Consider the following 13,984-nt stretch of genomic DNA (forward strand, 5'->3'; position numbering starts at 1 on the left):
TATATATATATATTATATATATATATATAATGTATATAATTCTCATTTCTTCTCCATAATCGAAAATCGCAAAGTGTCGAATTTGACCTCGCGGGCATTCTGATTTTTCTCACGCTCGAATATGTGCCATCGAAGCGAATAAGTTTTACAATTTTCTTGGAACTTCGATTGCAATCAACTTCTTTTTTAATTCATCTTATAATTTTCAAAACGATATTGTTTATGCTTCCTGTTTCTCATAAGGGCAACTAGTCTCATCTATGTTACGACGTGTGTAATCCAACAGCGAGTATCGAACTGAGAACAAACTATATATTCTCGATCGATGCTTTCCAACATGAGACTACCGCTTTGACTTATTGATAATTATCATTCACAGATTTTCCATTGTTCATTCTATTTAATCATGGCCGCTTCAAGTCAGCTATCATTTCATTCATCATCCAATGATTATTGTTCCGTACGCACATCTAAGTAGTTACGTGCTCATGACTTGAGAATACAGTGTACCCGCGATATATTCGACTCGTCTTCTTTTTATTTTTTTTTTCCTTTTTCTTCTTATTATCCGCATTCTTTCCTGTCCTTTGTGGTCATGTTGAAGTATTGCTAACGTTTGTAAGAATTGACTCGTTCCTTCCGTTTTTTGTCTTTTTTATTCTTTTTTTGATTTTACTTCGCATTCCTCCTGTAGTAAGCGCGCACATCCGCGCACAAGAAAACAAAGTAGCCGCCGTTCGACACAAAATATGTCCCGATCTAAAAGCATCTGTTTTATTTTTTTACCCTGTGTTTTCGAATAAGAATAATAATTAATCTGCGTTGGTAATCGTCACACGAATTAAATATTCTTCGTCATTTGCTCGACGATCGACGAAACGGCACACGCTCGATTTTTTCCGATGATCATTTTTTTCCAATAAATCGATATCGATGATAGACGTAAGAGCAGAGGTAGAAACGAAAGTAAAAGGAATTGCGATTATGGAGATCAATTGAAAGATTCAACGCATTATAGATTCGTTCAATTTGCGAATTACCTGAAGTGCAAAAAAATAACAGTTTGGTGTCTGATGATTTTATCGCTTTTAAAGACTAGATATATAAATCATCTTTTTTAATTTTCTTTTCTTTCGTTTCTCAAGTTTGTGTCTTTCCTTTGATATAATCTGCATTTTAAACATTTACGGTTATTTGCGATGCTAATGATGACGTGTGCGTAGCCCTAGAAACGTAGTCACAGTTTCTCTCACATGTTCATCCTCATGCTTACGGACGTACGATTTCGTTATCTTTCATTCGTTTCACTCACACTCTCGCATCTTGTACTTCGTTTTTTCTCAGTCTCTCACACGAAATTTTTTTTAGGGTACACATCTCTAATTAATTTTATTATATCGTTCAAATAAATCAGCAAATCAGCGTGCCAACGCCATTGATTCTAATGCTCTGTACATTGCGGACGAACGGTACATCATTTTCTCTGCATGCGTATATATGTACACGAATATACATATACATTCGTGCATATTATACGCAAATATATATGCATGCTCATACATTTTATCAACGTATTCTTTATTTAATTAATCTCCTTTTTGTTACTAAACCATTTTGTTCGATTAAAGTTTAATCGATTCATGATAACACACCTGTCTCTCGGACGTGCTTTTTCTGTGTGTCGTGTGTGTGTGTGTGTGTGTGCGCGTGTGGGTGGGTGTCGTGTGCGTGGGTATCGTGTATTATGATCTGCTTTTTGTGAATAATGTCGAGCGCGTGCGCACGTCGACAAATTTCGTGCGCTATCATCGTATTCGTTCTCCTTTTATTTAAAAGGTTCGTGTAATGTATGTATAATATTTATATTTATATATTTATATATATATATATAGAATATCATTTATATATCGTTATGGTATTTAGATGATACAATAATTCGCGTTCCACGTACGAAAGTTAGTGCAATGTAATTGATCGGTACGAGCGGAACGATCAGTTTTAAAGATTCAGCTGATCATCGTCCGGCGTTCGCTTGAGGCCAAAATTTCGACGGTAACGTATGGGCCGGGCGCAGAGACGAGCGATACATTACGATACTATTCAATGAATGCCTTCCCTTTCACTCTTTTCCTTTCTCTTTCTTTTTCTCTTTTTATTTTTTTTACTCTCACCAGTTCTTCCATTCCCACTTTCATCCATTATTGGAAACACACACGCACGCATATACACATAGACAGTAGCAGCAGACATTTTTAAAATCCGAGAGTGATCTTTTCGATCTTCAATAAAAGAAAACGCATAGCCTAATTAACGTCGGAAATGCGTCTTCCTGAACAAGTTAGACACGTTTTGTCGCATACGTCTCGGTACGTTTCGCTCATTTACTTCCACACATTCATACACACACACACACTTATATACGCATGCTCTCTCTCCTTCTTTTTCTCATCTTCTCTTTCTCCGGGCTTTGATTCTTCATCTTGTGCATGTTGCACACCCGGGAAAAGAGAAAAGAGTCTCGACAACGACAACGACGACGACGAAGTCGGGGATAAGAGAAGTGCTATTCCGCCATTGAAGTGACAAAGATTTGCCGAGGAGTAGCAGCCTCGTAGAAGATGGAAACAAAGGAAAAGAAGAGGAAGGCTCTCTTTTTTTCTTTCTCTTTCTTTACTCGCTATCACCCTCGAATAACTCCCTCCTATGCACCCTTGCTCTCTCTATCGCTATTACTACACCACCTTCTTACAGTCACCACTACTCACACCAAATAACATCACCATCACCACCTTCATCGCCATCTTTCATCGCCGATGTTGTCGGGTTCTTTCGACCGTACTCGAATTTTTTTCTGCTCCCTTCTTTGCCCCTTTCACTCTCTCAGACTCAGTCTTTCTCGTTCTACCTAAAACTCAAAAGCCCAGAAAAGAAGGTTCTTCCCGAGTGCAAACGCGCGCCTCTTCTTTATGTGCTCGGTTATATATATGCGTCTATTTGTGTGTGTGTTTGTATGTGTGCGTGTGTGTGTGTATGTGATGATCTGTCTATATTGTACTGATATATAATATATATATATATTAAATATATGTGTGTATATGTGTATGTGTTCCTATGCGCGCTACGGACGCTTTTATATATGCATATATATATATACATATATATATATATATATATATATATATATATATATTATCGCGAATACGGCCACACTGCCGATAATCCTATTAAACGTTTTAATCACCATATTAATTATGTATATGTGTTTTTCTCAATGAGTGAGTACCGTCTCTATGTGTGCATGTGCGTGTGTGTTGTGTCTTCCTGTTACTTTCTCCAAATATATGTATTCTTATTCATTATGTATATATTTTCTCTCTCTCTCTCTCTCTCTCTCTCTCTCTCTCTCTTTCTCTCTCTCTCTCTCTCACTCACTCTCTTTTTCTGTGTGTGTTATAATTATCATTATTAATATATTCGCGTACATGTGAGTTTTGTTGTTGTTGGTATCTCTCCCTGTCTTCGTTCGCCTTAAACTCTAAGAATTCATACGTTATCCGTCTAATAATTATTAATTATTTATAATATATATATATACATATATATATTTATATTCATATATATATATATATACATATTGTATTTATATATTCTAAACTTAATTGCTTAATTATTTAGCTTTTAATAATATTAATTTAATTCTCATTATTATTATTATATTATTATTTTTTATTTATTAATGTCGGAGAACGGGCTGGCGTCAATACGCAGTTTCGGCCACAGCTAGCCTGTGTGTTCATACAACTCATGTCGTCGGCATATTTTTCCTTCTCGTTTTTCTTTAAATACACTTCCTCTCTTTCTTTCTCTCTGTCCCTCCATTTCTCTCTTTTTTTCATACTCTCTCTTTCTCTCTCGCTCTCTCTTTCTTCCTTTCTTTCTGTCTCTCTCTCTCTCTCTCTCTCTCTCTCTCTCTCTCTCTTGCACTCATTCTTTCCAATTTCTCTTTTTCTTTTTTGCTTGCGTCTCGCGCACATTGCTTTCCTGTTTATCTTTTTTATTCGTCTTCTGATTTTCTCTAGACGTTTGTTTCCGTCCTCATCTCTCTTTTTTTCTCTATCCTATTTCTTCATCCTCCTCGCGAGCTTTCTATTCGATGTTGTTGACCCCGAGTGATGATGTTTTTTTCATTCGGGGGTAGCTCCTACGCTCAGTTGGTCATATTTGGAAGCTCGAAGTCTCGTCTTACTGGAAAGCATCGACCTTCGCCTCCTTTTTCACTTAACTTTCAGTCCTATGAAGCTGTCGTCCGTCGTCGTAGCTGCATCGTCCTTTATTTGTTTTTTTTTTATTTTTTTATTTTTTATATTTGTCAAGAGATCGTCATCAACTGTGATCAGTTCCTTCCCAAGGCGTCTACTACAGTGCTCGTTGTGCCGTCAGTCGACCGTGCTGCGCTCTGCCCTCTCGTCCATCCTGGGATTATAAGAGAAAATCACGTTTTTGAGTAGACTTTCATTATGTTGCGAGGATCTGCTTGATCCTTTACGAAACTACATGAAAGTAACTTGGCATTACAAAGGAGGATTGATCGGATCAGTATAATGAATATTGCTTCTTCTTTTTTGTATCGTATACTATCAGGGAAAGAAAGAAGAATGAAAAATGAAATAGAGTAAGGATATAATTTGCTAAAGTTTTTTCAATCGGTGAAACTATAAATGACACGGAAAAATCATACCTGTTGTTAGGTCTTAACGAGGCTCAATGGTAGCCATTAGTGAACGCCGCTGGTATCAGAGGTCCCTGAAACAGGAAAAGGTGAAATCTTTGTTAATATGTCACGAACTTAACGCTTCACACTGGATACATACATACGTTTGTTGGATGGTTATTAAATAGACAATCACGGGGGACGTGGGAGACAAAAGATAGCATCGTCAAGTTTTTGATGCTGTTAGTATAATTAGTGAGAAAGCTCATATTCATTCGTGTTTTCATAAAGAAAAAAAGGATATGAGTCGAAATTGTTTCCACGCGATGAACACCAATTGTGTTAATTGTGTTCTTTTGTTATAGTCGCTGAGTTTTTATGATCGTTCAAGTTACAGCAGTTCTTTCTTTTGAAATGATTATTATCTAGAAAAAGTGAACTGGTCCATAGTATTCGTCCTTTCCAAGTTAGCGTAGTTTTATGAAAGAAAATAGTTCAACTCAAGGATGATCGGGGTTGTTTCAATTAGATTTGCCGATAAGAACAAATCCCTTTCTTTCCTTTGAATACTCCTTTATATATATATTTACACGCTTAGGAAAAGGTTCTCTTTTCCAGGAGGAGTAGTGCCGGATATAAGACACTTCAAATAAGCGTAGATAAGCTATTACGAACTTACATTTTTTATCAAGCGGAAAGCCACAATTCAGTTACATTTTACCTTCTGCGTCAAACAAAACAATGTTATAAGTAAATTATGCGTGAATTAGAATTTAATGCATCCGGTGCAAGTAATTTCAACGATTTTTGCATTTAATAATTATATTACTCAAATGGTAAAGTAAAATTTTAATTATCTCTGAATAAAATACGTTTCTCATGCTTATTTGCATTATAGACTTTCCGAACAATTACGTAAATATTCTTAAGCAAAATAAAAAGTATTCTATTTTATGTAAAATAATTTCCTAGTGAGATGCAAGAAAATTGTAATACCGGATAATATCGATAAAACTGAAAGAAATCGATGCGACAGTACTTCTTTCGCCCAAAGCGTAAAATCTAGATTCAACCGCATCCTCATTTTTCCGGTCGGAACGTTTTACAAAATTTATCTAGCTGAACTATCCGCCTATTCGGACCGATCTGTGCACGCAAGCTGAAAAAGATTCTGCACAAAGAAGAATTCTTATGGACGTATATTCAATCGTAGAAAAAGAATCGTTAAACTGATAATCCGAGAATGATGAAAATACGCGAGGGAAAAAAAACAAAATTCTGTACCATTTCGTAATCGATTTAAAATTCGTTTCCTGCTATATCAATCTCATGCAACTTTTTATTCTCATGCTCGTAAGAAGAATTCTTAATGGATATATAATACTATATGATAGGGTTAGAATAATATTGATAGATAACTAATATAATCCGATAGAGACGCGAGAGAAAACGAAAGAAAGAAAGGGAAACGACGACGGGAGTTTAAAAGAAAGACGATGAAAGTCGAGTTGACTTTACTCGATTGACTTACGGGACTGTAGTTGAGCGGGGCGCGGGAGACAGCGATTGCGGGGAACGCGGTCGTGGGAGGCTGCGGACTAGCTGCGGCCTGGACGTAGCTGGCAACTGCAGAATCCGCGGCTGCGGCTGCTGCTGCGGCTGCGGCGCTCGAACTGTACATGTCGATTGGGCCTGGCGAATTAGCCGCAGGAAAGGATCGACCTTGAGGCCCACCATGGCCACCGGCCGCATGCGGCGACGCTGGCGGAAATCCGGCCTGTGCTGCGGCTTGGTAGTTGTTCATCACTGCAATGAACGCGCTCTTCAGTCCTTTACTCCCTTCTATATCTTTCTTTTCTTTTTTTTTATCTTTCTTTCTTTCTTTCCTTCTTTCCTACTTATCCTTCGAAACTTCCCGTTTTATATTTTTGAATCTGTTATTTTTACGTACACATACATATATTCATTTTGCATATGTAATATAACGATGTAATCACGCTTGTTCGATTTCGATGGGAATTCGCAAGAAAAAAATCAAAGTGTTCGCGTACGGCCTGATTCGAATGAAAACATAATCGATGTATCCCGCGGCACTTTCATTTTTCATTCTACACTGTTCTCTCTCCCTTAATTGTAATATTATGCATTATTTTGATGAACATAATGCGAAAAATGTTTCCTCTATTTCCTTTTTCCTATACAATAAAAATAACAAAAGATCGCGAGTTAATAATGCTCTTTTCTCTATTATTTTATATAGAGGAAGGTTAAAGGCGTCGCTTATGTAGAGCGATTACTGAAATTACTTAAATGGATAAAAATTCTGTACAATTTGCAAAATTCTTTTAATTACGTAAATATAAAGATAATAATATTATTTTATTTTTATTTTAGAAATAAACAAAATATACTACCTTTATATTGTATTATTGTTATGCGTTAAATTCATAAAAATTGCGCTAACCCTCTGGGGATTGCGACGACACAGTTCGCGCAATATTGGTATAGACAATCGACGATGTGTGTAAACGGTCGACAAAGTTTCATAGAACGTGTTAGTGATGTTATATCAAAGAAAACCATGCTCGGAAAGAGAAATGGAAAGAAGTATTCGCTTTTCTTCGCTTTCGGGGAAAGGAAAAGTTTCGTCTTGGATATCCCAAAGAACACAGTAGCAGCATAACCTCAACGCGTTCGAAAAACAAACAGAGAAAGAGAAAAGAAGAAAGAAAGATAGAGAAAGAAAAAGAACAAGAGAGAGAGAGAGAGAGAGAGAGAGAGAGAGAGAGAGAGAGAGGACAGAAAAAAGTGAGAAAGAGAAAACTACGGCAAACTAGTATAATCTTTCACGAAAGATGGTTACGTTGCTTTCAGAACTACACGCGGATAACGATACGATTTCAAGCAGCAAGAAATAAAACAGAATCACGAACTCATTCGAGAATTTCATAGAAAAACCGAACTTTTCCGGGAAAGTCATTTTTCTCCTCTCCGACTCTTGCCGACGAACAAAGGATAAGAAGACGAAGAAAAAGGAGAAGGTCGAAGATCGAATATCGACGATAAGCGTTATCGTTTGAGTACCAACTACATCCCGGACGCACGGAACGCGAGCTTTAAGCGTTTCGCGATGATACCCATACTTTTTGGATTTACGGAAGCAGACAGTGAAGGGTAAGGAGGGTAGGGAAAGAAGAGGAAAAATGTAAGGAAGAAAAAGGAAGAAATGGGGTGGTAGTAGTGGTGCTGGTAGATAGGAGGTGGAAGTCGAGGAGCCATGCGAAGAATTCGAAACTTGTGAACGAGAAAGAGAAAGAGAGAGAGAGAGAGAAAAGAACGGTACGGCATGGTAGAGAGAGGAGGAAGCAAAAGAGTATGACAAACCGAAAGCGCTGGGCGCACAATCTAAAAACCCATTCAGCTTTTAAACTCTTGACAATAGCGGCCGGTTACAAAGTTTTCTCCCAGAGCAGGACGATGGTAGGCGAATGCGAAATGGCTTGAAGAGAAAAGGAAAGAGAGAGAGAGAGAGAGAGAGAGAGAGAGAGAGAGAGAGAGAGAATAGGGAGGTTGGGAAGAGAGACGCGATTCAAAAGTTTGATTTATTTGAGAGGAGATTGCGGACGGCACGACAGTGGTGGTAGGCGATGGCTCGGCCTCGGATTCCAGGCTGGATAGGAAAGAGAATCGAAGGAGGAGAAAGGTGGAGGAGGTAGAGCAAAAAAAATATAAAAAAAGAAGAGGAGCCGGTATATTTCGCTGCCGGCATCACGGCGCCCCACATGTGTGACACTTTTCCTACCACCACCTCTTTTCTTCTTACTTCTCCACCTCCTCCTACTACTCTCTATCGTAACTCCACCGATAGAGGAGGAGACTTCGGAGATGATGAATCACGCAAGGACATTGGTCTCCGATGTGATTTCGAGAAATTAAACGACATTCCTTCGCGAACATCGAATTGGAGGATTAAAAGTGAAATAACAATACTTTCAATACAATTTCTATCGATATCGTACTTTTCTATAATTTCTTAGCAATATTTTTCTATATTTTTGATTATTATACGAATTCTCATAATGAATGGCTATCGAATAAAAAGAGTTCTTTTTGGTGATAATAAAAGAGTAGAAAGAAAGAGACATTCAGATGAGAAAAATTAGAGAAAGCGTATGATCGAGAAGCTTTAAAGAAAGAGAGAGAAAGAGAGAGAGAGAGAGAGAGAGAGAGAGAGGGAGAGAGAGAGAGAGAGAGAGAGAGAGAGAGAGGGAAAAGTTGTAAACGTACCAGAAAGAGCTTGCGTGAGTAAGGGCGTGTTGTTGTTGGGGGTGAGCTGTCCGTTGGTAAGATCCACTGAAACATAAAACTCTGATTACAACTGCTCCGTACCTGAAACTCGTTACGGAGTAAGATGCTTCGTTATACCCTTCTTTTTGTTTTTTTCTTTTTCTGTTTCTTTTTCCACCTTTGTTCTTTTTATATTCATTACCGACTCTCGCCGGCGTTTTCTTCGTCCTTTTTTTTTAATAATAAAAGCAACTATGCGCCACAACGAACTTGCAACGATGAGAAAAAGTACAGAACGAAAAAGAAGTGAAGATATGATGATTCCGTTGTGTCGCTTCGTCAATTACCGACTTTTCTTGATAGAAATACGTTTCAGAAGGTGATGTCAATCTTGAGTATGATAGTCGCGATGATCCAAGCGTTTTCCAAGAGTTACCCGTTATATTATTAAAAAAAAATTGAGAGATATTTCACGTTCCATTCGGCTGGATAATCACGAGCACGAGAGAAAGAGAGAGAGAGAGAGAGAGAGAGAGAGAGAGATAAAGATAGATAGAGAGAATAAAAGAGGGAGAGGGGTTAGAGGGGTAGGAGGTAGAGAGAGAGAGAGAGAGAGAGAGAGAGAGAGAGAGAGAGAACAGTTTTCGCATCTCGAGAGCATCGACAGTCCGCGAAATAGTCGTTGGGGCATAATAAACCTATGGATATCGATCGAGCGCCAGGCGAACCGCGGCCGCTGTATTATTCCCTCGAGTAGCACTCGGTGCATCGAAATGTACTCCGCCGCTAATATGCATTTTCCGCGAGGGACCGACGAAGGCAGAAATGTATGAATCGCGATGAGCGATGCGAACCGTGAAAGATTTTCAAGAGGAGAATCGATGAGCAAGTACATAACAATCGGCGGAACACGCGAACTGCGTCTTTCTCTCTCTACTAGTGGAAGTTTGATGGAGCGTGATCGGGGATGATTAAGAGAAAGAGATGATGATGATGAGAGATGAAGAATAATAAGAGAGTATAAGAGTAACGGCTTGTGTACACTTAGTGTGTATACCTATATATATATATATATATATATATATATATATATATATATATATATAAATATATATATATATATGTATAAATACATATATAGGTATTTATGTATGTACGTTTGTATGAATATTTATGTGTAAAGAAATCTTTCTTCAAGTGCATCTATCAATCGAAATGAATATTTTCGACATCATACATTTTTTCCGCAGTGCAGTCCGTTGGACGTGTTGTATTGGCGTCTCCGTAAATGCGCGGCTTGCATTCTCACTTCCGGTTCCGTGGTAGTACACCGTCGGCACTCCTGACATTAATAAAGAATAAAGAGAGAGCTGATAATCTGAGAGATTAAAAATAAGAAACGTGATGATTACGACGGTGGTGGTTGAGGCGCGACTAACGCGGAATATAAACGGACGACGTTGGAATCCGGCAGAACGTAAATTCTCGCGACAGCGACTTTTGATTTACTTTCTCAACGAACGAACTCGTGGAAAAACTTTTCTCTGACTAGAATGCGACTCAAAAACGATGAATCTTTTCCGATTTATCATATCAATTCTAAAACTTTCGAAAATCTCTAATGTCGTTCCAACATCGTACGTTCGATGATTCCTCGAGTTTTTCTATGCCTCGATTTTTGATAAAGAAACTATCGCGAAAAATTTTATTGTCGGTACTAAAGGATAAGATCGCGATTTAGGAATGGACGATGCCGAGGATCTGGAAATTCTAACGATAAATAAAAGCGAGTTAGATATATTTCTAAGCTCCCTTTAAGCGCGAATCGATGCTAAAGCAATTTCGCGTGACGTGAGAATGATTTGATTAACAAAGATATTTATGAATGAAAATCACGAGAATGAGAAAACTAGGATACGAATTAAGCGTTTCGTTTAACGGAAAATCAAAAACGAATTTAATATCATGGACGAAAAGGGCATTGCACGTTGTCGTGTCGCATTGAATTCACGACTATCGCGTTAATTACGCTATTAAAGGGCTAAACTTCGGGATTTACGCCCGGAGGAAAGTTTTAATATACCTACATTACAGAGCCGCGCGAATGCAGGCGAACATCGATGCGTTCGTTTTGAATCGCGATATGCAGTTACCGACACCGCCGGCAGAAGGGCCATGTATTTCGATGCTGTTGAAACGAGGCGTTCTCATGCAGGAATATCGTTTCGGGTGCACGCCCGTTGCTGGCGATAACGCGCGATACGCCGAGGGGATGAGCGGATCATAAATCGTGGATCGACGTGATTTGTACGGCATATCACGACGTTTAATGGTGTGGTCTGTCTCTATCGATGGTTTTTATTCGGAAGTTTAATGTCATCGAAGAGATAGGCTGTGAGAGGAGACGTAGACGAGGAGAAGATAGAAAGAGATAGATAAATGAAAAAGGGAAAAAGGAAAAGAAGGGACAGAGGAGAGGACAAACGATTGCTCGCATTCCTTCGACCGGTCCCTCATATTTTTCCCCTATATCCAGCGTACCGTAAATGAAATGTCTGATACCAGCAAAATCGAAAAAGAAGAAAAGCGTAGTGCGAGAATGATAAAATCAAAGGAAATTCACAAGAAATATCCATGTATATTAGTAATAATTGTAATAACTAATTGTCTATCTGTGATTTTATTTTACCTTAAAGCAAGAGAAAGATGATGAAAAAGAAGATACGTAGAATTAAAATAAAGCGAGTATATAAAGCTTTTATTTTTACTATATAGCACTGTGGAAAATTTAGTCGTAATTCGATTTATTGTAAGTACGAACAGAGAAAAAGAATGAGGGAGAAGGAGAGAGAGAGAGAGAGAGAGAGAGAGAGAGAGAGAGAGAGAGAGAGAGAGAGTTGATGTCTATAATGTTCGAAGATCATCCTCTTTCTCCTTCCTCCTTTCTTTCTCGTCTTCATCTCAGGCACCGAAAACGGCGGACGCATAGGGATCTAGGCCAAGAGTTCATCTATTTCGAGTGTATTTCCAGCTGACGTAAATGCGATCGAGATTCCGGATATGGATTGCACCCCGCGAGAAATCCAGTTAGAAAGGAAGCTTGAGAGATGCCATCGAGATAGTATGAGGTGAGGGTATGAGGGGAGTAAAAGAGATCGTAGTCGGATTGTGAAGGTAAAAAATCCGTGTTGATTCTTTTCGGGATCTCGATCATCTCGATCGTGAAAAACAAATTTTTAATATACCATCGAATGTCGTTTTCGAAATAAGTATGTATATAGATATGTCCTCTTTTTCTTTTTTTTTTTAATAAACTGAAAGCGTACGATGTTTTGATTTCCAAGGAAGTGTGAAACATAACATACGCGTTTGTGTCTTCAATTTGAACGGCTCGCAGACGATGACGAATGGAAAAGTGAAATAATCCGAAGAGCGAACATGTCGAAGATGCTACTTGATAAAAAAGTCAATGATCCCATTTTGATCTTGTTCATGCATTATCTAGAAAATTAACATCGTAATTCTTCAAATTGAAAGCATAGCACAAAAATACGTTTTGACGAAGCAACACGTTGGACGATTGATTCAGCGATCGTTAAACGCCACCAGAGTCGGTTATTTAGAAAGGTATACTTAGAGATACCCTCGTGCAATGACAGACGAGGCATGAAATGAAAACAGAGTTTTAGAAAATTATCGTTGTTATCACCTAAACTACGAACACGTATTAGTAAATATATATATTATTATATATATGTGTGTGTGTGTGTGTTTGTATATATATATTATATATACATAGACACACATATATATATATACATATATTATATATGTACTTTATATATATATACACATATACACACATACGTACATACATTATATATGTACATTATATATATATGTATGTATATATGTGTATGTATATATATATGTGTGTGTTTATATATATATATGCATATATATAATATATATATACACACACACATATATACATATAGATTGATTATAAATTAAGATCTAGTTAAATCTCCTTTATTAGGAATAAAATAAAAAATATATTAAGAAAAGTTTCATGATTTCATGTGTCAAATATTTTAAAAGTACGAAATGAAACATCCGTTTTTTAATTAAACTGGAAATTTAATGATTTTTAGTTTTTCTTATGGAATATTCTATATTTCTTCAATTAATTAAACATTCTATTCAATTATTATTAAAAATTTATTATACGACTATAGACAAAGTATATAAATAATTAACTAGATATTAACGTGTGAAGCATGTTATATAAACAAACATTGCAATACTAAACTTAGTAAAATTGATCGTATGGAGCATAATTTGGTAATCGTTAACCAAAACCATGTTAGATGGCCTAATCTAACATACTTAGATTTGTTGATGTAGTGATTAATAAAAGATGAACATTAGATACTTAAAATAACTACAATTAATCAAATAACGATAAAAAGAAAAGAGCTAAAATGTTCTAAATGTACTAGAAAGTATGATTACAAGATGTCCATTGTGCATATAAGCTAATGGTTGACATTTTTAACATTTATTGAATCAAGAGAATTATTAAATTTTTTGTTATTATAATTTAATCTAAACATTCTCATTTTTAATGAATAACTTTAATAAGATAATAATTAAATTTATAAAATTGTTTTTCATTTTTTCATAGTCTACTAAAATTGCTTACTTTGAAAATATTTACTGTTAATTATATACATAACTATACACGCTAATGTCTCGTTAATTATTAACTTTATTTCTATACTTGTTTAATATTCTTTTTTTTTTAAATATAACTGAATGTAATATTTAATTGATTAAAAACATACAGGGTATTCTGTAAGAAATACAAAAGATTATAAAATTTCCGATTTAACCAGATGTTTGACATACGAAATTGTGAAATTGTTTAAAAATAAATTTGTATTCTGTTGCTCCTAACAAATGAGATATTCAACTGGCCTGTAA

General features: G+C 36.7%; 1 protein-coding gene across 8 annotated transcripts in view; it reads right to left on the bottom strand.

Moving 5' to 3' along the window:
- Positions 1-3,974: 3,974 nt before the first annotated feature.
- Positions 3,975-13,984, bottom strand: part of LOC122632890 (RNA-binding protein Musashi homolog Rbp6) — a 583,922-nt gene continuing 573,912 nt past the window's right edge. For 3 of the 8 annotated variants that reach the window (XM_043820192.1, XM_043820174.1, XM_043820233.1), the window contains 5 exons: positions 10,236-10,340; positions 8,999-9,064; positions 6,243-6,517; positions 4,739-4,803; positions 3,975-4,473 (listed from right to left, as the gene is read on the bottom strand). In XM_043820192.1, the coding sequence (XP_043676127.1) occupies positions 4,762-4,803; positions 6,243-6,517; positions 8,999-9,064; positions 10,236-10,340 (488 nt within the window). In that variant the 3' untranslated portion in view covers positions 3,975-4,473; positions 4,739-4,761. Of the gene's footprint in view, positions 4,474-4,738; positions 4,804-6,242; positions 6,518-8,998; positions 9,065-10,228; positions 10,341-13,984 lie in introns of those variants that run through there. The other 5 variants (XM_043820201.1, XM_043820184.1, XR_006327969.1 and 2 more) reach the window with 4 other exon arrangements.

The sequence above is a fragment of the Vespula pensylvanica genome, chromosome 1 (assembly GCF_014466175.1).
Source record: "Vespula pensylvanica isolate Volc-1 chromosome 1, ASM1446617v1, whole genome shotgun sequence".
NCBI classification, from domain to species: domain Eukaryota; kingdom Metazoa; phylum Arthropoda; class Insecta; order Hymenoptera; family Vespidae; genus Vespula; species Vespula pensylvanica.